The 24,362-nt window shown below is 40.5% G+C and overlaps 2 protein-coding genes across 6 annotated transcripts in view; one reads left to right on the top strand and one right to left on the bottom strand.

Moving 5' to 3' along the window:
- Nucleotides 1-1,378: 1,378 nt before the first annotated feature.
- On the top strand, nucleotides 1,379-15,157 carry LOC145412841 (histidine protein methyltransferase 1 homolog). 4 transcript variants are annotated; one of them, XM_080282637.1, is made up of 10 exons: nucleotides 1,384-1,411; nucleotides 3,474-3,689; nucleotides 4,167-4,315; nucleotides 4,736-4,875; nucleotides 7,228-7,342; nucleotides 7,696-7,774; nucleotides 9,832-9,913; nucleotides 10,801-11,123; nucleotides 12,102-12,217; nucleotides 15,066-15,157. In XM_080282637.1, exons 3-10 carry the CDS (start codon nucleotides 4,288-4,290, stop codon nucleotides 15,125-15,127), a joined length of 945 nt encoding a protein of 314 aa, XP_080138763.1. In that variant the 5' UTR covers nucleotides 1,384-1,411; nucleotides 3,474-3,689; nucleotides 4,167-4,287; the 3' UTR covers nucleotides 15,128-15,157. The 4 variants fall into 4 exon arrangements, with proteins under 4 accessions (XP_080138766.1, XP_080138763.1, XP_080138767.1 ...); XM_080282638.1 differs by having other exon boundaries at nucleotides 1,386-1,411; nucleotides 3,488-3,689; XM_080282640.1 differs by lacking the exon at nucleotides 3,474-3,689 and having other exon boundaries at nucleotides 1,379-1,411.
- A 2,665-nt stretch (nucleotides 15,158-17,822) lies between these two features.
- The window catches only part of LOC145412943 (pyridoxine/pyridoxamine 5'-phosphate oxidase-like), a 17,163-nt gene continuing 10,623 nt past the window's right edge, over nucleotides 17,823-24,362 (bottom strand). Inside the window, exons 4-7 of one of the 2 annotated variants that reach the window (XM_080282757.1) lie at nucleotides 23,804-23,857; nucleotides 22,746-22,856; nucleotides 22,422-22,516; nucleotides 17,823-18,867 (exon numbers count right to left, since the gene is read on the bottom strand). In XM_080282757.1, the coding sequence (XP_080138883.1) occupies nucleotides 18,702-18,867; nucleotides 22,422-22,516; nucleotides 22,746-22,856; nucleotides 23,804-23,857 (426 nt within the window). In that variant the 3' untranslated portion in view covers nucleotides 17,823-18,701. The remainder of the gene's footprint in view (nucleotides 18,868-22,421; nucleotides 22,517-22,745; nucleotides 22,857-23,803; nucleotides 23,858-24,362) is intronic. The other variant, XM_080282758.1, reaches the window with a different exon arrangement.

Below are 24,362 nucleotides of genomic sequence, written 5' to 3'. Positions count from 1 at the left end.
ATCAGGCTGATCTTAAGGGTGATATGATACAGCGTCACATAATGCATGTAACATACAGTATGCTACTTAATTATTTTGACGACACTCCTGTCACTTAAAAATGTGTAATAATTTATTCTGACTTACCATTTGGCTCCAAAACACACACACACACACACACACACACACACACACACACACACACACACACACCGCTCGCTGGTGGTAACGTTCTCGCCTGCCAACTGGTGGACGGGAGTTCGCGCCTCGCTCAGGTTGCGAAAAGTTTCACTGACGAAGTGGGTGGTTACTGTCCCCCTGGAGCAAGGGGACGGGTGTGTGCGTGTGTGAAGGTCACAGCCTTGCCCTTAGATCGGACTATATGAGCTCCCAGCTCCCTTCCGGGAGGGTAAAAGCTGACAATCACGACCATCAAGTGATCCTGACCGACCCGGTGAATTACACACACACAAGCCGAGATAGCTTTCGCTGTGCCTGACTCTGAAACGACGATAACATTATGGTCTAGTGGAGTGGTCATGAGGTGTACTACTACGGAAAGCGATGCTCGGTCACTATAAATTCCTACCTTACGCACACTTTACTGTCCACGGATTTTTGTTTTAACCTAAACTAACTCAAGTTTAAAGGATCGTAACATTAATCTATATCGCACTACTTTGCTTGGCGCAATAACAATGGCGTTCTACATCCCAAACCAAAACACTTCTACCTTCAAATAATTTATTAACTTTAGGTTCGATGAGGTTTGTTAATTTTCTCTCCGTGGATCAGTATGACGCCTAGGTAAGCTATAAAAAAAAAAAAAAAAAAAAAAAAAAGGGTAATAGCGTTAAAAAAAAGGAAAAAAAAAACACACGCTTGTTCTTATCAAAGAACTGCGAGACTTTCGTGACCTACCTGATCGTGTTGTTTGTGGTGAGGCGGTGGGTATTTGCAGACCACTTGCCGCAGAAAAGGATCCCACCACATGTTGCTGATCTCTCACTCTACTGTAAAACACTTCCATTAGAAGCATGTTGTTGCCTTTCCAGTCCCACGAATCTCTGCCACTTGCTTCGGAGATCATTGCCACCACATTCGTGTCTGCGGATACCAGCTGGAGCAAAGTAATAATTAAAATTGTGTACTCCTCCCCCCCCCTTTTTTTTTTTTACAAGATATGAAATCATGAATAGATTTTTTTTTTTTTCCTCCCTAAATAGTGAACTGCCATCCGAAATTATTTCCATGTGCAGTTTTTTACCGGTTTGCCCCTTCTCATTTTCATACAGATGTCGATTGATTTATTTAATACTGAAAAGGTTTCAAAAGGTAGTATGCCCGTACAGTTAAATGTTGAGACAAAACAGCTGATGAGACGTAAACAAATGGTTGGAGGAAGGAGCATGGCCATCGGCTAGAGTCAGAGGTTCGGACCCGAGAAGTTGATAATTTATAGTGTATTTAAGGAACAACTGAAGATAGAGGACCTTAGGAGAAGATATGGAATCTCTGACAGTTATACCATCTAGTCGATAGGGCTCTGAAGTTCGGGGCTAGGTCAACATCGGGATTTTTATTTCAGACATCGGTAACGATAAGGTGACAAATGAATATAGGGGAATTAATTCAGTCCTGTTCTGTGTCATGCCTTGACAGTTATAGAATTGTAATATACAGAAAGGAGTCTGTTTTTTTTTTTTTTTTTTGCCCTAATTTAGAAACTTTGATACAGACCCGTGCATGGCTTTGCTTTTTTTTTTTTTTTTTTTTTAATACTTTTCCTGTGGCAAAGGAATCCAGGAAGTCCTTGCCAACTTAGAAACAAAATTAATTTACAAATTGTTGGCTTTAATTTCATGGCAAGTACTTCTGAAGATTGCCAGTGTTAGGAGTGATGGATGTGGTTTCTAAGTATGGTACCATTAGGTTTGATTTGTGTTTGACTGCAGCAACCAGCTTGCTCACATCTGACATAATGGAGCAACTCTGCTGTACAAGTTAAAGCCTCTTTATGGGTCTGTGTCACCTAGAGATGACCAGTCAGAGATTACCAAGGCTAGGACCATAAAATGCCCATGGTAGGACCAAAAAATGCTCAGGGTAGAACCAAAATATGCCCAGAGTAGGACCAAAAATACCTTGAGTAGGATCAAAGAGTGTTAAGCTTGGACCCAAGAATCCCAAGTTTACCGTAGGACTGTCAAATATGATTCATGGTTGGGTTAGGTTAAATAAAATTCAAAGTAAAAACCTAGTTTAATCTAAACTTGGTTCAGACTTTTAATATTTGGCTTTTCTTACATTTAAAAATGATATACCTGTCTATCTCAGTGTTTCCCAACCTGGGGGAGCGCGCCTCCCTGGGGGGGCGTGGACCCAAGAATCCCAAGTTTACCGTAGGACTGTCAAATATGATTCATGGTTGGGTTAGGTTAAATAAAATTCAAAGTAAAAACCTAGTTTAATCTAAACTTGGTTCAGACTTTTAATATTTGGCTTTTCTTACATTTAAAAATGATATACCTGTCTATCTCAGTGTTTCCCAACCTGGGGGAGCGCGCCTCCCTGGGGGGGCGTGGGGTAATCAGAGTTCAACATAGCGCTAGGCCATTCAAATGCATATAGGGTATTCCCAAAGATATGTATGAATAAGAAACTTTGATAGGAAAACTTCACAATCGTCGTTTCAAGCAACCACACGTAGTGTTGCCATCTAGTGTCTTAAGCATCCATATGGAACAGATAAAAGCATCGTTGTTTAGGCATCAGAGGGGTGGCCGGGGTGGGGGGCATCATGAATGCAGTCCTGACCAAAGAGGGGTGCAGTGCTAAAAAGGTTGGGAACCCCTGGTCTATCTCCTATATAGCCAGATGTCATTGTCCCATAAGGGGTGGCCATTTGTCTTTTAGTTAGTTATTTTACAAGAAGGGGCACTACCCTCTGCCAACCAACTTGCTGATACGTAGGGAGCATTTGTGAGTTGGTTATATGGAAACCATTAGGCTTGTCACTCGATCTGAAGCCACCTTAAAAGAAAAGATTTAAGGGATTTAATTATTCCCAAGCTAGGCAACTATGGCCATATAGCCCTGCTAGGTTACAGGAGTGTGCTACCACTCCCGGCAACAGTGACCCGTCAGAGGCTCGAACTCACAACCTCCCGATTATGAGTCGGGCGCCCTACCTCTGAGCCACCACGCCCCCTGAAAAGAAGAGTAATTGTGACCGAGAAGATGGAAGTCAAAGAATTTTATATTATTATGTGAGTTTTACTAACTTTTTTCATGATTTTCAAACCTATCCCCACATTTCCAGGCCATTAGGATTGTTTGGAAAGAAAAGACTGTATACTACAATCTAAAGTATTGACCTCTTATCAAAATGGTCAAAATAATTTAAACAAAAACTGAAGGAAAAAAATACTAAATAAACAAGTAATAATGTTAGACCACTAGTAAAACTTCACTACACTCTCCTGACACCCCAGCCTGGTCTTGCCAGGATGCCTACAACCCATGAAACAATCTGTGCTGCCTGGAGTTACAAGGGCTGTGTTTTGCATCACCTCCCTCTGCCTACATGCCTCCTCCCATGCAACCCAGGAAGACATGCAAATCCCTGACCCATGATAAGAAAGCTGAAGTAAGCTGTTGGATCGAAACTGGAGAGAAAACGTGTGGCATTGCCATGGACTTCAACATCAGTGAGTCGACCATGAGGACAATTTCCGAGGCCAAACAGATCTTGGCACTGTCAAAGGCACCTCGATGCTTGAAGGGAAGATAAGGTTGTCTGATGTAGCCCTAGTTATAGCTGAGGGCTACCTAACTTTCTCTGTTGCTTGAAAGAAGAAGGAAGGATTGCAATTTTGGATCCCTCCTATCCCAGTTACTAGATATAGGGTGATGATAATGTGAATGATGGAACAAAATATCATGTAAGAATACCAGTATATCAGCTTGAAGAATTCTGTCTTAACCACTGCATATGTGGAAATTTCTGAGAGGCCAAGGCATTAGTGAGATACTGTACCGTATATACTAGCAGTTTTTTGTCTAATATAAGCTAAGTGAAAGATTTACACCATATCCATTTTTTAACCAAAAGCTAGATTATCTTTGGTGGTCAAATGTTGCATATATAATGGTTGCACATCTGACTGAGCCTTCCTTCTTTCCAGAGTTTGTCTGAGCTTCCATACCATAACATCCCCAAACAATAACATCAAGAAGTTATTACCATATCAGTTCTTGCAGTGGAGAGGAATTAATTTTTCACGTTTTGGTAATACCAGCTCCATCATGTTCCAGTTCAACTTCAGCCCAGCTGGTGAGCTTTGGTGAAAGTTTAGCTATATTAATCTGTATCCTTGCAACCTGAGTTTGTGTTTTTTTTTTCCATTATTGCATTTACATTTTAACAGTCTGACGAATGACTTCGTTATATATCCTTTAAGTGCAAACTTTGTTGTTTGTTTACACTGCTGCCTTCCTGGGTCCTAATGAAGCATTGTAGTACAAAGAATGAAATATACAAAGACCAGACTGAAAACTATAAAGATTTCATAGTGAAGGGGTTTATGAATGTACGAAGATATTCATCTTATCTTTTACAATGATCAACCAACCTGACACCAAAGAAATACAAAGTAGATAAATATGTAGGACTGTTAGGAGTGTCAAAACTCAGATAGGTAAAATGTGAATGTCTACAAGTCAGCCGATCTGTTCAGTACATAAATATCTACAGATTCATATGAGGAAACTCCAGAGGCAGTTGGCAGCTCTCACCAGTGGCTTCCTGCACAAAAACATGAACCCAGTGCTGCTCAGATACAGGCAATACTGGATGAGTGTGGTATCGAGGAAACAACAGTGGGTCAAACAAAGGTATGCAGTTAGCTTATAACAATTCTAAGGCCAGTATTCTCGTAAGCTTAGGAGACTCACCATGAGGTGCTGTCCAAAATTTTCCGGACTGAGATCGCGATGCCTAAACGTGTTGTAGTACTGGTAGCACGATGCACCTCCAAGTGGCAGCATTAACATGCATTGTGAGTCAGTGTGCTACACAGCATGGAGCTAGGCAGACGTAGGGATTAGTGATGTTCATTTGTTTGCTGTTGTGTACGTGTCATCTGGCGATTTTCAAGATGGATATAAAAAAAAGGAATAGCGAATTTACATCAAATTTTGTGTGAATCTTGGGAAAAATGCAACAGAGACCCTGGTAATAATTCAACAGGTGTTGGGTGAGCAATTTGATGGTCAGACACAGGTGTTTCAGTGGCATGTGCAGTTCAAGGCCAGTCGAACATCGGTTGACAACGACGCCCACACAAGGAGGCTCTCAACCACCACAACACCTCAAAAGGTCACAAAAATTTAGCAGCTCATCCGTGAGGATCAGCATCAGAGCATTCATGATGTTTGTGAGGAAGTGGGAATTGGTTACGGGACATGTCAGAGGATTCTTACTAAAGACTTGGGCGAGACGGCAACTGGCTGCTTCACCGTGACAACACTCCAGCTCACGGTACGCTCAACACCCAACAGTTTTTGGCCAGGAACAACATGGCTATCGTCCCCCACCCTCCTTACTCACTGTATTTAGCCCCATGATGTCTTTCTGTTCCCAAAAATGAAGATCAAGATGAAAGGGTGATGTTTTGATACCATTGAGAACATCCAGAAGGAATAGCAGGTGGCACTCAACACTCTTTGAAAAGGACTTAAAAGGAGTGTTCCAGCAATGGACAAAGCACTGGGACCAGTGTATCAGTGCACAAGGGAACTACTTCGAGGGTGTTGATGGCCAAAAGGAGCTATGGTGAGTTTGCAGTTTTATACAGCATTAGTCTGGAAAATTTTGGATAGCACCGCATATACTCTTTTTACTCTACCTTGGCCTAAAATTGCCATCCCACCATCTTGAATACTGGGTTGTAGCAAGAAATTAACACTAGAATATGACACTGTGCATGAAGAAGTGCAATGGATTGGTTGTACAGCCGCAGTATTGCCGTATTCTGCCACTGAATTATGAAAGTACCCGGTAAGCTGCAAAACGATAAAAATCTGGGCCAAGTGAAGGTGAAGGGACTAGAGTACCTTTTCCTTAGCTAACTGTATTGTATATTCCACATTTGCATTCTTTCTTATACCACTTCAGTCATTCTGGTATTGACATAAGTTCCAGACGCAGAAATGTACTATACATATGGTACAGATGATATGATATGGAGCTTCCTTTACCAGCCAGAATACAAACCAAAGTGTATTAGGAGTAGCCTGTTAATAAACTTGCTACCATTTCCAGTATTTGCTTTTAAAGTACAGATACATGTGTATATATATATATATATATATATATATATATATATATATATATATATATATATATGTATATATACAGTAATTACTTTTTAAGTACCGGGTATTATACAGTTAGTCATCGTGTAAAGTTGTTTCATAATGAAGATGCAGATGAATAAACACCTATTTCTTACATAACCTCTATAATTTGGAGTGATGTCCTTTTTAGCTTCCTGTCAACTGACAGTTACACTTAGGAAAGACCTTATAGATTCAAGGTTCTTATTTAACAATATCTAATGCCTCCAGTTCAAAAAATCTGCCCTAAGCTGAATATATTTGTCAGGAGATGGCTAGAATGAAGTGAAGAAGACATCCCCAGACACTTTGTTTTAGTCAGACATTTATGTTTTGTGCTTAAATCCCCTCAGTTAACAACCAAAAGCATGCTTCGGTTAAAGTTCTTCCACGTGGGAGGACTGCTAAACCTTAAGGAATAGGCAGTGGAGTCTGTGCATAAACTGAGACAAATTATATATATATATATATATATATATATATATATATATATATATATTTATAGTATACTGTATAATGAAAGTACAGTACAATACTATACAGGTTTATACAGTACTAACATTTTGCTTGCACACATCCTTGGCTTTAATCCCTTCACTATTATGGCATATTTTTAATATTCCTGTCACCACCTGATAATTTCTATTGTTGGGAAGAATCTCCAGTTGTGAGGGGGTTAGTTAAGGTTACATCTAACTCCTCCAGTTCGTAAAGTTTCTCACAAGCAAAATACAGTGATTACATGGTAGTAGCAAGAATGAAATAAAAAGACCACCAGATTCAAGAGGTTACCGTACTTAAAAACTGACTGTACCTCGAATAGGAACTTATAAGGCACTGCTTTTATAGATACGGTATGTTAACATGGAGTCAGCAGCAAAAAGAGTGCAGAGAGAGGGAACATCACAGTTTATATCGCACATCTTCAGGGATCACACTGATTTGGTTCCTGCAGTATATGAAGGTATGATCTCCACAAATGTTTCCTATTTATTTCATTATCATCCAAAATTTAATAGAAGAAAATGGGTGAGGAAGTAGATTAAGAATAAAATAATTGTTTCTTATGAGTTTTTTCTTCACTCATTTTCTTTTTTATGAAAATAAATTGTCTCACATTGTGGACAAAGTTGATTGTATAATACAGGGATGTAAAACTCTTTTCACTGAACTATCTGTTGATAGTTCTTTTGTGTTTGTGGTAGTTTTCCCTGTTTCAGGATCCTACACTCCCAGATGAGAAATACAGTTATGGTGATTATGATGATGATAGCTTCTGCGTGATTTTGTTTTCTAAACATGTATGTCATTTTCTAGGTGGCTTGAAGATATGGGAGTGCACCTGGGATCTTCTTCGGTACCTGGCAGCCTCAGACTTACAGTTTAATGGTAAAAGGTACAGTACAGTACCATATTTTCATATACAGTTTGGTTCACATTGGTTCATTTATAAAGACTTCAACATGCTTCAATGCATCTGCCAAGGTCACCCAATGGCAACTCGCCATGCTGCTCAATCTCTGACAGCCTCTATATTCCATAGCTGGAATAAGCTATAGGTGGAGATGGGCCACAGGGCCTCCCTGCAAAACCCCAAGCTCGGATGGAGGAAATGGGGACTGCCAGCCACATCCTGTCCCCAAGTCATACTGGCAGAGTCCACCCCATGCCTCCCCTAATGTTTGCCATTAAGCAGCAGGGACAAAGTTGTCCTGCTGCATAGGTCCTTGCTGACACTGACCCATGTCATGTGGGGTGTGTAAAGTGCATGTAGTGTAGTGTATAGTGGATAGGCAGAAGAATATGTTTTGGAGAGTACAGTCAAGTTACCTATTTCACGTATCTGTTAGCCGTGGATTTGTAATATGCGGTTTGCCCAACCAAGTCCCTGTTTTTTTAAATTCTGCGGAAGAAACTCGAAAAACATGGTTCCTAGGTTCCAAAGTGGCTCATTTCCGAGGAGATTTATAATAACTCGGCACCCATGATGTATTTTGCAGCTGCTAGCCAATCACAGGCAACCTAGACCCAGCAGCCAATCACAGCCTGACCCTGGTGGCAAGAGTGCACACTACAACTGCCACATTTTGTTTACCTCCTGTCCCACCAACCGCTAACTACAGTACGTGTGTTCCCCCATAAGTTTTGAGTACTGCCTGGACCTTTTTTTTTTTTTTTTTTTTTTTGTCAAGGTTACCTCACCCTGGGCTCTGTTATGGATGGTCTCAACTCCCCAAGGCGATGTTCGACCCAGCTGGGGTCCAAGAAGAAGGTTTCTCTCAGTTATCAGCAGCGTTTGGACATTATTTGTGACGTGGAGAAAGGAGAGAAGTTTGCACACTTGGCTAGGGAGTACGGTATGAACATGTCAACAAATCACTCCATTTACAAGAACAAGGCTAACGTATTGTTTATTTCCAATAAATAGATGCACTGAATATTTCTAAGATTCTGTTTGTGTTTGCTGTTGGCTAGTTAGGTGTAGGTAGGGTGCTGTAGGGGGGTTCCACAAGGGTCCAGACTGAATGTCGTTTTTTCCCATTGGTTCTTAACTTTGTAAACCACAGATTTTATAATCAACGGTTAGGCACCAGTCTCTAATTGCCACAGACTAGGCGACTTGATTGTACTGTCGGTGTTAGTAATATTCTGGAAGTGGTCAGCAAAAGGGGGATGATCAGGAGATAACCCTGAGGGTTAGTGACAGAGGAGTTCCAGCCCTCCCTATTCATCAACTTTCCCATCCTTCTCAAGAATACCACCCTGATCTAGTGGAGTAACAGCCTACTCCGTACTGTCTTGTAATACTGTACAGTGTATCTTATGTTCGGGTTAGCAGTTGTACAAGAGATGTGTGGTATTATAATCACATAGTCTCACATAACTCAATGGTGAGGAAATAGAAAATGAATACATTCAGGTACTTAAGTAGTGTGATAGGTAAGGATGGAAGTGCAGAGGATTAAGTGCTTGAAAGAGTATAGCAGGGAAGAAAGGTTGCTGATTCACTGAAAGTAGTGATAAGGAATAGGGACATGATCATGGAGTTAAAAAAGTTCCTGAATGACAGTACAAAATTGTGATCCCCAATCTAACATACAGAAGCAAAGCTTGGACCCCATTGAAAGGTCACTGGTCAAGAGTGAGAGCAATGGAATTGAATTGTGAGAAAAGCATGTGGAGTTACATGGAGAAATTGACAAATAAAGATGCAAAGGGGTGTTGTGGTATTGATATCGATGTGACTGACAGCATGCATAGAAATACTCAGAGATAGTTTGGCTATATGGAGAAAATGGAAAGTGAGAGACTAAGAGAGTTTACGTGAACCCAACTTCCTTCTAGAAATAATTCGCCATCATCATCTAAGCTACCTACCATCTCAAAATCATTTGCCTTCATTTGCTGGTTCTCAGTTAATTTTTGTTAGTTTTAGCCATTTGCTTATTTCAGAGTGCTTGAGGTGGGTTGTGGTGCAGGTCTACCAGCTCTCTTCTGTGCACTACAAGGTTCGCACATCACTCTTCAGGATTATGTAAGACTTTGAGGGCATAAGACATGCAAGTGCTTCTCTCTCTCTCTCTTCACCTTGTAGTAGGTCATTCAGGTACCTTAGAAGTGCTTATCCCTTATTCTTATCACATGCATGTGTAGTAAGACTGAAATCCATTTCCACAGTCACCGCATTTTTGTTAAGATACTATCCAGCGAAATTGAGTCCTGCGTTTCAGCTTCCTCGTCTGCCTTTGGAGATAATGCAAGGAATATTAGAATTATTATCATAGAATCCCAAGTGATATCCTTACGGTATCTCTCCAGTGAAGCTTACCGTGTTAGGAATTGTTCTTAATAAGATGGAGACACATCACCTGTGGAAGCAACCTTGAGCAGTTACTTATGAAACTCTACCCTTTTGTACAAAATTAATTTTTAAACATCTCAAAAGTTATGTAGCTGTTATGTTACATGTGCTGTCAAGCTGATGTTGAATCATCTCAGTTCCTCAACTGCAAACTTCCTTGGTGTTACTATGCTCTTCTTCATGATTTGTGATTTGCATTTTCCACTGTTTGCAGAAGGGTTGCTCTTGGGCATTTCCTTGCCAGACTTCTGTCAAATTTACTTTAGGTAAGCCATATGCTTTGAGTGAATGTTTTTTGTGGGTTTCAAGCTTGGTCTGTAACCATTATGTTTTCCTGACTCAGCAGGCTGGTTAAGGTCATGACCATCAACCCACCACAATACTGGGTCAAACCTGCTGGGGCAGCACCTTGTGCTGTTTATGTCTGTGGCTGTCACAATCCCCCTCCATTTTTTCTTTTCCTTTACTTTTTTTTCCAGGAAGGTATATAATGTCATATGTAAACAGAACCAAGATTGACTGGAGGAACAGGTATCATTTTACTTATTTTGTGCTTGCAGAATCAAGAAGTTATAGAGCAGGTCACAGTCCCAAATGTGGCTCTCAACCTGTGTGCAGCCCCATTTAATGGCCCACCCAGTCCCAGCACCCCCACTGACCTAGCCACATTATCCTCCACAGCTACATTTTACTCAGGTGACTGGGGTGGTTTTGTGAGGCTTTTATCCAGCCAGGCTGAGATTACAGTTCATGAAGAGAAGAGAGGAAAGTGTCAAGAGCAGAAATTTGATTTTATTCTTACATCTGAAACAATTTACAACCCAGAATGTCACCAGAAACTACTAGATCTCCTGACCAGCTGCTTGCAAGAGGATGGCTTGATGTATCCTTTTGAAAGAAATACTCCATATTTTACTTGCACTGCCCCACCACTATCGTTATGTATATATATACTGGATGAGTTTGGAAGAGTGTGTAGGAAATGGAATCTAAAGGTGAATATACGGAAAAGTAAAGTGATGGTCTTTGAGAGAGGTGAAGTCAGTGAATGTACAGTGAGGTTGGATGGTGAGGAAATGGAAAATGTGAGTACGTTTAATTACTTGGGGAGAGTGATGAGTAAGGATGGAAGTTTGGAGGATGAAGTGCTTGAAAGGGTACAACAAGGAAGAAAGGTTGCTGGTTCTTTGAAAGCAGTGATAAGAAACAGGGAAGTGAGCATGGAAGTGAAAAAGTTACTACGTGACAGTATTGTGATACAAGCTCTAACATATGGAAGTGAAGCTTGGACGTTGTTGGAAGGACACAAGTCAAGAGTGAGAGCAGTGGAAATGAGTTATTTAAGAAGAGCCTGTGGAGTCACATGGAGAGACAGGCTGACAAATGAGGATATAAAGGACCATTGTGGTGTGGATGTGATAGGAAATGTTAGGAGGAACACACAGAGGTGGTTTGGCCATGTGGAGAGGATGGAGGGTGAGAGACTGACGAGGAGAGTGTATGTGAGTGAGGTGGAGGGGGGGAGAAGAAGGGGGAGGCCGAGGATGAGATGGAGGGATGTAGTGGAGAGGCATATGAGAGAGGGGTGTGTGAGTTGGGAGCAGGGCAGTGAAATGGCCGGGGACAGGGCGACGTGGAGGCGATTTGTCTCTAGCCGCCCTGTACGGGATTAAGGCGTCTGGCAGTAGATAGATAGAGATATACAAATACAGTACTCTCATTTTACCTTTGTGGGCTTTTTCTGTCATACATTCCTCATTAAAAAATCCAGTTTATGTTCTGTGAATGAACCGAGAGATGAAGAAATGGGCTAAAGATAGATTAATCCCTTTACCTTATACCTTCCTTAACTAACATCAAGACTGCTAGCAGCAAAGTCTCACTACTTTGGTGTTGGGGGAGGAACCCTTCAATTTACCAACTTCATTAGACAGAAGGGACAATTGGATGTGAAGACACACACCACCAACACGGAAGGTAAGTATTGTAGTTATTATCATGCCTGATGGTTGGAACAAACTTGTGAAGAAGTGGCTGAGATTGGCTGTAGAAGCATGTGTGGTGAAATACGAGTGATCATGAAGAGTAAGGCCATGGTATGAGAGAGAGAAATGGATACTGTATTTTCACTCTAAGCTTGGCCCAAAATTGACATCTCTCTCTTCTTCAATCCTGAGCTGAAGCGTTAGAGTAACAGTAGAAAATTACGTCAGTCAGAAAAAAGTCCTATGGAATGGATGCAGGGCCACAGCGTCATCTTTCTCTGCCACTGATGTATGTATAATAAGTTACAAAAGCACAAAAATCTGGGTCCGGTTAAGATAAAATGAGTATATGTGCTTTGTAAGGTGGGGTAGCTCTGTGAAGAAGCTGACAGGTTTATGTAGTTTGGCTTTTGATCCCATAAAACCTTTTAAAAGGCTTGGGGGGGGGGAGGGGAATCTGTCAAGTGTTATTTGCCCAAGGAAGAGATGTACCATGTTTCAAGTGAATTAGTGAAGAAATGAAGGAATGGGATCCAGTTAGACAAGTGTTTAGAAGCAAGAAAGAAACTGAGCATTTACAGTGTGGTCTCCAACATACAATGGAGGCTTTAAAAATATACTGGGACAATATGTACAGTATATTTTGACAAGTTGAACATCAACATAGAGAAATGCATAGCCATGTAATTATGACTGCATATTGGGTCATTATTTAATATTTTTTTTAGCAGTAATTAGCAATATCCAGTTCAGAAACAGTAAGCAACTGGGCAGACCCCACAATGTGCCAGCCAGTCACAGTGCAGCCCACCCAGCACGCCAAGCCTACCATCACTCAGTCACTCTCATGGACCCCATACAGTGAAAACGAATCTGTGCATTCTGCTCTTGTGACCCACACAGTGGCTAAACCCTAGTGCTGTGACTTAGTCCGTGGGCTTCCATGCCTTGCTTGTTGCTGTAGTGCTGTGACTAACCATGTGACCCCTCAGTGCTCTGTGCCCTATGCTCTGACTACGGTACAGTGTGGATGTATCTGTGTGTATCTACCCTCCCTCGATGCCAGCACTAGGTGATTACAGTATGATTATGAATACTGTATATTATGTACTGTATTACTGTACTATATGTACAGTATCAGTGTTGTAGTTTATTTTATGCTTAATATTAATCTTTTACTCAAGGGTAATATTGTAGGAAAGTTGTTAGGATAAAGGGTCTACATGGATAGTAACACATTATCTGGCTCGACACCGAATGGATAGCCGATTGGGGGTACTATGCAGTAACCAGCATTCTCCAATATCCAGGGGTGGGGGTGGGCTGAATTACGCTGGATATTTGAGAGTTTACTGTGTCTGTATATATTGCATTTGCTAAATGTAATGTTGCACCCAGTGCAATATGTGGTATTGAACTCAAGGTGAAAGTGTGCATTTAGGAATGTTCCATGATACAGAAAATAATTACTGGTAGTGTATCTGGTAGTATGGAATATAATTTTTGATTACTTTTTTATCTTTTGTTGTTTATTAATCCTGTCACTACAAGGATAATTTTTCAGTTTATTTTTTTAACAACCACCAGTTTCAAATAGTCATGGGGGGAATTTTCAGACTTGAAGGGATTAGAAACTGAAGTGACTGACTTTCTTAATATAATTAGCGGATTTTACATTTTGACATTGACGACAGCCAAGGGATTTTATTCAGCTTAAGGAGACATCTTGTCCATCCATCATCTAATCCTACGTTGCCCCATGAGGAGCGTAGGAGCCTGGGGCTTGGAAAGTTGGTCAGACATCTTGGAATGAAGATTTTAGTTTTGCACTCGAGATAATTTAATTTTCCTCTTTTGCCATGTTATCACCATATCATGAACATTTCAGTATTTGTGGTTCACATTGTTACTGGAACATGAAATAAGTACAGTATTCCCATCCATTACCCAACTCATTATTGCAGACTGCCCAGTCCTGACATTTAATGTGTGACCAGTTGCACATCCCTTAACAGCATTACATGAGCAGCAAACCCCTCAGAGTGACACCTTTATGGGTCACATCTGGTTGGAGCACCATAATACCAGATCATTACACATCTAAAAATTGTATAAGAGGACCGGAGCTAATGCACTACATAAGTACACAGCACAAATACCTACCCTTGATCTCCCTGTGTGCATCAGAGTACTGTCCCACAAAGGGAAATTATTAAAGAGCAACAGGGAGGGAGACTCCAGAGTGAACTTTCTATCTAGAGGAAATATATTACTACTGTTGTGACTGTGCCATTCACTATGGGAACAAGTCAGGTACAATACTATGTGGAGCTGTTATTACCCTTCACACTGAAGACTATAACATCTGAATGTAAACTGGAGAATAATAGTTATAGGACAGTATGACACTTGCCAGGATTTTGTAGTGTCCTCATGAAAACAAGCTTCCAGTGATGGGTAGGGCCAACAGGCATTTTCCAGTATTGGATTATTGTGCTTTCAGTGTACACCAATACATATTTGATATGTGTAAAAGGCTGCTTGCAACAAATGTGTCGAGTTGTGGGGTAATCACACTCCTCTGCCAGTACAGTGTGGAAAGTTTCCAGTGTTCCCCTGTCACACCTTATACTGTAGTTGTCTCTTACAGCATGCATGGAATGTATGAATTTTATTCTCCTGTCCTCAGATATTATTACATGGAACTACAACATAAATGTACTGAGTTTAGAGGGGACTGCAGAATTACGATTTACCAAAAAGTTGTATATTTTCTTATCATTTTTTTTTCTTCATTTCCAGGATATGACTTATTTAGTAAGATTTTTTCTTTTCTACAGGTGTCAAGAGGGAAATTTTAGAAATGAAATTCAAGGCAGGAAAAAATGAAAATGTATATTGACTGATAAAAAATAAAGTATGGGAATCGCACAGTACAGGAGTTTAATTTTCTGTAGATACAGAGCACCCTCACTGTAACTGCTGGGGGAAAGCCAGTTCTGTTAAAGGCAATTGTCCATTATATCCAATGGTCCCCCCCCCCCACATAAGATTTCAGGCAAGACTGAAAATAAATTATCAAAACTGCATATTCTAGTACTGCACTATAAAAAACTATATGCCCAAATTTCACACTAACTTGGCCTATAATTTTGCCCTCTGCAGCTTGTTTCACATCCTTGTTATAGCACTTCTTCATGACTCATACAGTATTACCATATGGTAGTTTGTTATTACAACTCCGCAGTCACAATGGGGATAAGGCAGCTTCAGGTAAGACTGGAGTAAAATGGGAAGGAAACATGGACTGCACCCTATTTAACGGACACTGTTATTGTCGACAAATATTCGATGGGTTTCACAGCATCCATTAACATACACTGTTTATGCAGTGTGCATGGTATTATTTGGGGTATTTTAAAAAATCGTCAGATCTATTGGTCAGTCGGCTCCCATGAACACCCCTCCCCAAAAAATATATATACATGATATGATGATAGACAGAGATATAAAACAAACGTACACGCATGCAAGCGCATGCACATACGCACACAGTTCTACGGAAATGTATATTTTTAATGTTGTAACTAAACCAAATACAGTAAACTCTCAATTATCCAGCGTACTTCAGCCAAGCCCTACGCCAGATATTGCACAGTACCCCCCATTAGCTCAATATTCGGCACAGTGTTGGATATTGCGTTATTATCAGTCTCAATTTTCTATTCTAAAGACTTTCCCATGAGTAAACGATGACTCATCGTCGTCATCATCCGGACCTCTAGGACAGGAGAAGCAATGTAAAAGATGAAAATTAAGCATAAAATACAATATTGTTAAAATACAGTAATACACTGCCAACTGGCTATCGTTTACAAGCTGGCTGATACACCTCCATGCCAGATATTGCATAGAACCACTGATTACGTCCCCATTTCAATGCCGGATTTTGCATCAATAGAGCCGAGCTGGCAGCACCAAATACTGCAATGGGCTGGATATTGCAATGATGGATAATTGAGAGTTTACTGCATGTAAATTGTGTAAATAATCTATAGTAGGACTCGCGCACGTTTGCGGCTGTGGTGTGGCCCGCACCTGTGTACAGTGTTGCCACGTTTTCTATACCGTTATCTCTCTCTCTCTCTCTCTCTGTCCTGGCGGGAAATGTGAGCCACCCTGAGTACTTTTGATTCTTTTATAAGTTATTTATAATTGTGCTTTCATTTGTTAATTTGGTTTTGTTATATTTAGTAGTAGATGGAGTGTCAAAGTTACTGTCTGCTGAGAGGTTTGTTACGTTACTGATTCATACACCCCGACGTAGTGGGGTGTGGGTGTAGGTGTGGGTGGGAGTGTGGATGTGGGTTTGTTGGGGTGGTGGTCCAGGGGGGAGGGGAAGTGTGAAGGGGGATTTGACCTGAGACACCCAGGAGGGATTAAGAAGGGAGGGAAGGGGAAGGGGGGGCTGGATTCACCTACCACGTGGTGGGAAATGTGAGCCACCCTGAGTACTTTTGATTCTTTTATAAGTTATTTATAATTGTGCTTTCATTTGTTAATTTGGTTTTGTTATATTTAGTGATGCCGACAATGCATTCAATGCATGCCCCTCTCTCTCTCTCTCTCTCTCTCTCTCTCTCTCTCTCTCTCTCTCTCTCTCTCTCTGTAGGGAAGCTATCTGTCAAGGCCACCGACTGGGTGTGGAAGTGTTGCCGTTCGCGAGTGAATAGTTTTTTTTTTTTTACTTCGGTAATGGCATATGCCTACTATTTTGTCCTACATATTAGCTTATGATTATAAATGTGATTATTCCTCGCCCTTAAAATTATGGTAAAAGCCAGTAAATGTGAGCATTTTTCCCAAGCAACACCTGTACAAGCTATGGTTGGGTATACGAAGGGGTACGTACTTTATTTTAGGGGTGTGTAAGTATTGCCACTCACAAGAATTACATGAATTATTTCTTTTACTTTGGATATTGGCATATTTTTTCTTTTTTCAGGCTCATTATCTTATATCCATAACTGTGATATTATTACCCACCCTAAAACTACGCTAAAAACCATTAAAAGTGACTACAATATCTTTTAGCAACACTGTACAATATGTATGCCATGTTTCTGTGTTACTGTATAAATATTTTAAGCATAATAAGATTACTGTTGATTCATCCATCAAAATACACAAGTGTAAGTTTTATTCATCTGAATTTATCGAATTTGTGATGCCTTGTACATAAATAGCTTCCGTTTCACATCACAAGTTGGGGAAACGTGGCACCATTGTCCACAGGTGCGGGCCACACCTCAGCCGCAAACGGGCGGGAATCCGACTATAGTTCTAAATATACCTTCACCATCATCCTATCCTAATTCCCACTAATGCATACTAAATTTGATTTGTACAATAAGACGAGTACAACACACTGGACACACACAAATACTGTATTACCGTACCATAACCTAGTCAGTTCAGAACACTACCAATGCCTGCTAAGTTTCCTGTATAATTTTTAAAATAGCCCATCAGGGCCCCCCCCCCCCCCCCCCGAGCAAATTCACAACTGTCAATTACTAGTCTCTTCTGTCTGACAGATGGGATTAGTCTTTAGTGAAAACTAACGATTGTAAATGGTGACTAGTTACTCCATTACTCTGAATAACCTACAGGTAATTATGTACTAAATACAGTACACCATCACATTACCTTATAACATGCACTGCCATCAACAATGTGGAATCCTAATTTAACTAAACCCCAGTTAGTATTATTCTGGCTACTGCCTTATCGTCAAAGGATAACAAAATCATACAAAAGATAATGTATGGAAGACTGGTTTTAACTACATTTTACAACATGTATCTATCTATTTATTAAAATTTATTGGTCACTATGAATGTGGCCAAAGCACCATGAGTTTGTTAAGGACTGGAATGCATGAATAAAAACTTGGGAAACCGCTTATCACCTACGATGCAAATATGAACACCAGTGAAAATTAAATAACAGGCCAAACTAACCTTTTTTGTTACCTATGATCCAATATAATAAATGTAGAACAGCAAGCCATCATCCTCTCCTTTTCAGTCTCCCTCTCCCTATGGATATGGTGCATGTGAATTTGATTAGATATACAAATAAAAAGTTACACTATTTTAAATGACCCATTTTGATTTTAGCAGGTCTCTCCTCAAACATTCCATCATCATTAAAAAAAGCTTTTCTTCTCTTTACTTTCACCCAGATAATGAATAAGGTAAGTTTGCAAAATACTGTTGTGACTGGGATTTGAACTAACATACCAGAAGGGAAGAAAGTAATGTTGTTCAAAACTTTTTTGCTGCACTCAACAATAATAATTAATACATATAGCGACCAGTATATTTTAAACAGAAATCCATAACCTGTGCAAACAAATAATACACACATAACTGAACTGTACTGTATTTTGATATACAGTATTGTTATATACATTATGGTGCCAGTCGTTCATACACCCATCCTTCCTCGCCCCTCTTAGTTAAACAGTCGTCAACCTCTTCATCTGCAGCTGGTTTTCTGAAACGAATCCGATCATGAATGCGCGTGGTTTGTCCTTGCCAGAATTCCATTATTTCTGGAACAACCAGGAACCCTCCCCTGCAACAAGAAGAGAGTAGGGTACAGGGTATGTTGTTTTCCCTTTTGTTATTATTGAAAAAAATAATAATAATAATTCTATGTACAAACAAATTAAGGGATATTGTTTTAAAAATGTATGACTACATCTTCTGAGCACAAAGGATGAAAGGGACCCTCTTATTGACTTGTCTAAGTCATGGAAACTGGCACATTTACTCCGATGTCATCACAATACAAGTACATACCTGAAGGATAAAGGCAAATACCTTCATTCCAAGGACAATGCTTCATCTGGGTTAGTATAGCATTCTCAGTACCTAATGCTCTGGATCATCAGCATGAACAGGAAATTGGAATTAGAATGTCACCAGGCATCAATACTTAAAAACAACCTGCCGGTACTCTACAAGCTAAAAAATAATCACAGTCCTTTTATGACATTTGTATCGTGTCTATGCTCCCTGGGTTGGGAACTAAGGAACGGACCCTTGCAAATGTAGCACTAAAAATCTACGTTGCACATATTGTATTTCTTGATAACTAATAAATGCCACACACAACAGTGAAGAGAAAGCCAGACTGCTATGCAAACATCTTGCACGATCTGACCTAAAGTTATTCAGTCTCATTTTTTTACAGGTAGCTGGGTTATGACAGTTAAGAATATTATTGATATGTCCCTAAGAGCTCTAGAGAGTACTGCAGTTACAAGAGGGTATATAATTGTTATTGGCTTTCTCTTTTGTGATATGTGGGGGTGCTCACCATCCACTCACTCAATGTAGTACTGCTGTTGGGTGTCTGCCCTTTCCTCTCCTCCATCCTTCTTTCCTTCCATCCTCTTCTGTCATCTTTTCCTTCATTTTTTCCTTGTCCTTCTGCCTTTGGGTAACTTTACACTCCCTCTTCTGTCTTTGTTTCCTTCATTCTGTCCTCTTCCTTCTGCCTGTGGGTGACTCTACACTGAGTGACAAGCCAAATGGTTTCCTGTACACCAGGAAACCATTTACTACGCTGGGTGGTAACCATATAACCAAATTTTGGCGCTTGGTGGTTTAGTGGGTAATTATTGCACTCCAATCGGATTGAGCTGGTGAAGGTTTATATCCAAGGGGTGGTTGGGGTTGATTGCTCATCTAATGCCACTCAGGGATGAGTGAGGCTGGGCACTCTCATCTTGAATGTCAGAACCAACTGCCTAGTCCCGGGCTCCTACACTCCTCATGGGGCAATGTAGGATTGGTTGATGAATGGATGGATGGCTCTCTCTTTCTTTGTCTAGTGGCAATGGCAGTAAAGAATAGTTCCTGTGGGGTCAGTGACTGAAAGCAGCTATATGGTTTATAGTGGACATTTAATGGACCATAAAAACACATGGGTAAGGTCTCAGCAGAAGTGGATGCAACATCTTCATTACTGAAGATCAAGATCTTTAAGTTAAGTGGCTGATATATAACTCAAAGGCCTTTTGAGTTTCCATACTTCTCTGATGTGTTTCTTGAGAAGGTATTCATCTATCCTTCCATCATTCAATCCTGTCGCCCCACAGAGGAATGTAGGAACCCGGGGCTAGGCAAATTGGTCCTGACATTTAAGATGAGAGTGACCAGCCTCACTCATCCCTGAGTGGCATTACATGAGTAATAAACCCCAACCCCCTGGATATAAACCTTCACTGGCTCAATCTGACTAGAGTGCCGTAATTACCCACTAAACTGCCAGGGGCCAAAATTTGGTTTTCTGGTTACCAACCAGCATAGTAAATGGTTTCCTGGTGTGCTGGAAACCATTTGGCTTGTCACTCAGTACAGAGTCACCCACAGGCAGAAGGAAGAGGAAAGAATGAAGGAAAGAAAGACAGAAGAGTGAATGTAAGGTCACCCATGGGAAGAGGGATGAGGAAAGAATGAAGGAAACAAGGACAAACGAGGATGGAGGGAAACAAGGATGGAGGAGAGGAAAGGGTTGACACCTGAGACCAGCACTACACTGAGTGAGTGGATGGTGAGTGCCCCCATCTACCACAAAGGTATTCATTAAAGAATTTAAAAAAAAAAAAAAATACTCTCTTCTTTTTTCAATGTGGTCCTCAGGAGCATGTCTTCTGGTAATAATGAAATTCCAATCAAACATAGATGTAGATTTAGAAAAGGTAATGACCAAAATAAATACAGCCCTGAAACAGAACACAACAAAGAGCTAAAAGTTCTGTACAAACAGTAAGTTCGAACACCATGTGTGACAAACATTTAAGATGTTTACTTGCAGAGGTCTGAGACGCACGTAAAGACTGAAGAGAGCAATACATTATGGATGAGTTGTATAAAGGGGGCCAAATTAAGTAAACTAAACCCTGGAAAGTATTGTGGTGGATCATTACTTAAAGCTGTTGTAAGAGAAAGAGTGGTTACTGTTGTTACTGTGACCCCAATGGACAGCAGACTGAAGCTGTTGTTATTCAGTCCACCATCCTCCTTTTAGGGGACTACAGTCATGGCACACAACTCTGAGGTTGTCATTATCATACCCTGACAACCTACCTGTCAACAGTGCGTCCAATTTCTCATATTATACACGAATCATATTATTACACACAAATATATTGTACTTGAATTTTATTATACACGAATCACACGCATATATTATACAAGAAATCGGACGCACAGTTGAAGGATAGGTTGCCGGGGCAAGATAACATACTCGAATAAAATTATACACGAATCACACGCATATATTATACAAGAAATCAGACGCACAGTTAAATAGGCTGCCATGGCATGATAACGACAACCTCAGAGTCATACGCAGCGACTACAGGTGGGAGCTGAAGAGTATCTGTATATCTGGGCAACACAGATATATCAGTGCCACCACATGATGGCATCCCTCACATTACTGAGCGGGGACAAAGATGCTTAGAGATCCTTTGACCAAGGCCACCCCCAAAATGGATGTGGCATCTGGTAACATACAGAGAGACATAAAAAACTATCTATCTATTTGGGGGGCAGAGCGGCTCAGTGGTAGAGCACCCGACTTGAGACCAAATGGTTGAGAGTTCATGCCCCACCCAGGTAGCTACCCTCCTGGGAGAGGTAGTGCTCCCCCATCACCCAGCGGGGCTGTATGATCTATAAAGGTCCAGTTCTGGGAATTAATTTCCCCACAAAAAATTTGGAAAAAAGCAAAAAATTTATAGCCAGATGCCATGATTCTGTAAGGGGTGGCCATTTGTCTTTGAGTTTGTGGTTTTACGGGGAGGGGCACTAACCCTCCGCCAACCCACTTGTTGACACACACAGAACATGAATGGGTTGATTATGTGGTTACCACCCAGCACTGTAAATGGTTTCCTGGCTTACAGGAAACCATTAGGCTTGTCACTCAATGTAAAGCCACCTGAAAGGGAAAAAAAGGGTAATAAAAAGTGACAGGAATGATGAGGGAAGTAGGAAGAGAGGAGGACAGACAGATACAGAATAATAAAGGTGAAGGAAGAAGTGGGCAGCCTTACATCAAGTGAGTGGATGATGGTCGCCACCACCTAAAACTATCAGTCATACCTAACTTACCAGCAATCTGGCTTGGGAATTTCTTTGGATTCATCTTCATATTCTTCCATCAGCTTTTTCTCTTTGTCAGTTAAGATGTGGCGACCTGCTATCACCTGTTAAAATAACAAGAGTATTAATTCTGGGCTAAACCACAATAAAGCATAGGATTACCAATACTACCTTTAACTTCAGCTTTAATCTTATACTGTCTAGTAGAGTATGCAATTAATAAAGTAGTTACAATTAAATATATTTCTTCTATATGCTTAAAAACCATATAAGTCACTGTGGTAAGACTGAATACAGCACTGCATAACTGAAAAAACAGAAATAACACTATACCTTGCTCTGAGGGCTGAGACAGGCACCAATCTGGCTACTTCGTGGCCGTGAATGAAAATACTTGGTTGAAGCTTCTTCACCCAACTTTTCTACTTTCCCTTCTATTCGTACCTGCAATCAGTCAGCTGGGCTGTAGTCACATATGTGAGTTTTGAAGACAAAGCTGATTCTGAAACCTTAGTACAAGGCAAACTACTGTAATTCTTGATGGTACTATACAACTGTGCTGCCCAGTTACAAAAACATCCTTCAACTCCCTCCCTATCCCCTGAAGATCAATGGTGGACTGCTCAAGAAGGGCAACTTTAGCCTACAGTCACCAACTTCACACTGCAGATGAACCTAGGGCTATAACTACTATTACCTTGTTCACACACTTTACAAAACCAGCTCTGAAATTTAGTTATGTCAACTTAAGAGACTTGTATTTTCAATGGTTATGTATTCTTGAACAGTTTTGCTACTTTGCCAAAGAAAGTTTCATATTTTAATCATTCCAAACCCTTAGCCTTCAAATGTATCCTTGGGAAGAGAGACAGAAACTGAAAGTCTCAATGTACTAAATCTTAAAATTTCATTACTGCTATTTTCCATTCTATTCTACAATTCACTGTTACCTGGTGGTAGGTCATGGCAACCATCATCCACTCACCTGATGTAGTGCAAACTACTTCTTCCAAAGTGGCTCTACACAGAGTGACAAGCTAAATGGTTTCCTGTAACTCAGGAAACAATTCACAATGCTGGGTGGTAACCATATAACCAAATAAGGAGGTGATGTGGAGTCTAATATGGTATCCCTGTTAACAGAGTGGGGAGATGCAACTGTGGCATCCATCCAGGAACAAAACTTCCACACACTTCCCCATGCCTTGTCACAGCAAAGCACTGTCGGCTGCAGGGGAACAACAGTTCCCTGCCCAAGATGATCCTGCAGAGGCAGATACTTGCCTGCAGTTGATGGGTCTCCTCAGCCAGACAGATGGGGGTTACTGCTATTACTGTTACCTGGATTTGTGTTTTGTCTTGCACCTAAACTAGTCTTCCTCTCAACTTACTGATCTCATGAGAGGCTCCCAATAAAAACAAATGCTAGCTTGTGGATTTTCAGCCTGAAAGAAAAGAGGAGAAATTATAAATATGAATATATATCACAATCCCTGCCTCTCTATTTTATATAATAATGGAATGAGTATACCAATATTTAAAATAAAGGCAAATAATACTACAAGAAGGTACAGAACTAAAACACTGATCATTTCAATTAGCACTGTACTGCTTTACTGTAGATAATCATACCAGTTTCCATGATGATTCCATTCCATTACCATAAACAATGCACACCCAGCAACCTGAGAAAATGCTAAGTACTTTGGCTGTGAACAACTGTCTACAAATATCCATATCTTGTAATACCCCCAAAATTTTACGTGAGGCATTGCATATGAAGCAGACCCAGTGTATGTTGTACAGATCTGTACAGTGCAAGATTATCCAAGTGTCATTATAAAAAAAAAGCACTGGGAGCCGTCAAGTGTACTTACTATACTTTAACGTTTCTAATCCAGACTCATTCTATTAGGGATCTTTTTTCAGATGAATAAAATCAAATGGCAT

This window comes from Coenobita brevimanus, chromosome 94 (assembly GCF_032717465.1).
Source record: "Coenobita brevimanus isolate Jiangsu-jjx chromosome 94, ASM3271746v2, whole genome shotgun sequence".
Classification (NCBI taxonomy): Eukaryota; Metazoa; Arthropoda; class Malacostraca; order Decapoda; family Coenobitidae; genus Coenobita; species Coenobita brevimanus.
This window is presented reverse-complemented; position numbering and strand designations above follow the sequence as displayed.

What these genes read in the sequence shown, in the direction of transcription:
- LOC145412841 (XM_080282640.1), top strand. Translation starts at nt 4,288, where the DNA reads ATGTTCCAGTTCAACTTCAGCCCAGCTG. An exon ending in GGTTCCTGCAGTATATGAAG is followed by an intron (nt 7,343 to 7,695) that starts GTATGATCTCCA and finishes GTCATTTTCTAG; the next exon opens with GTGGCTTGAAGATATGGGAG. An exon ending in ACATCACTCTTCAGGATTAT is followed by an intron (nt 9,914 to 10,800) that starts GTAAGACTTTGA and finishes TTGTGCTTGCAG; the next exon opens with AATCAAGAAGTTATAGAGCA.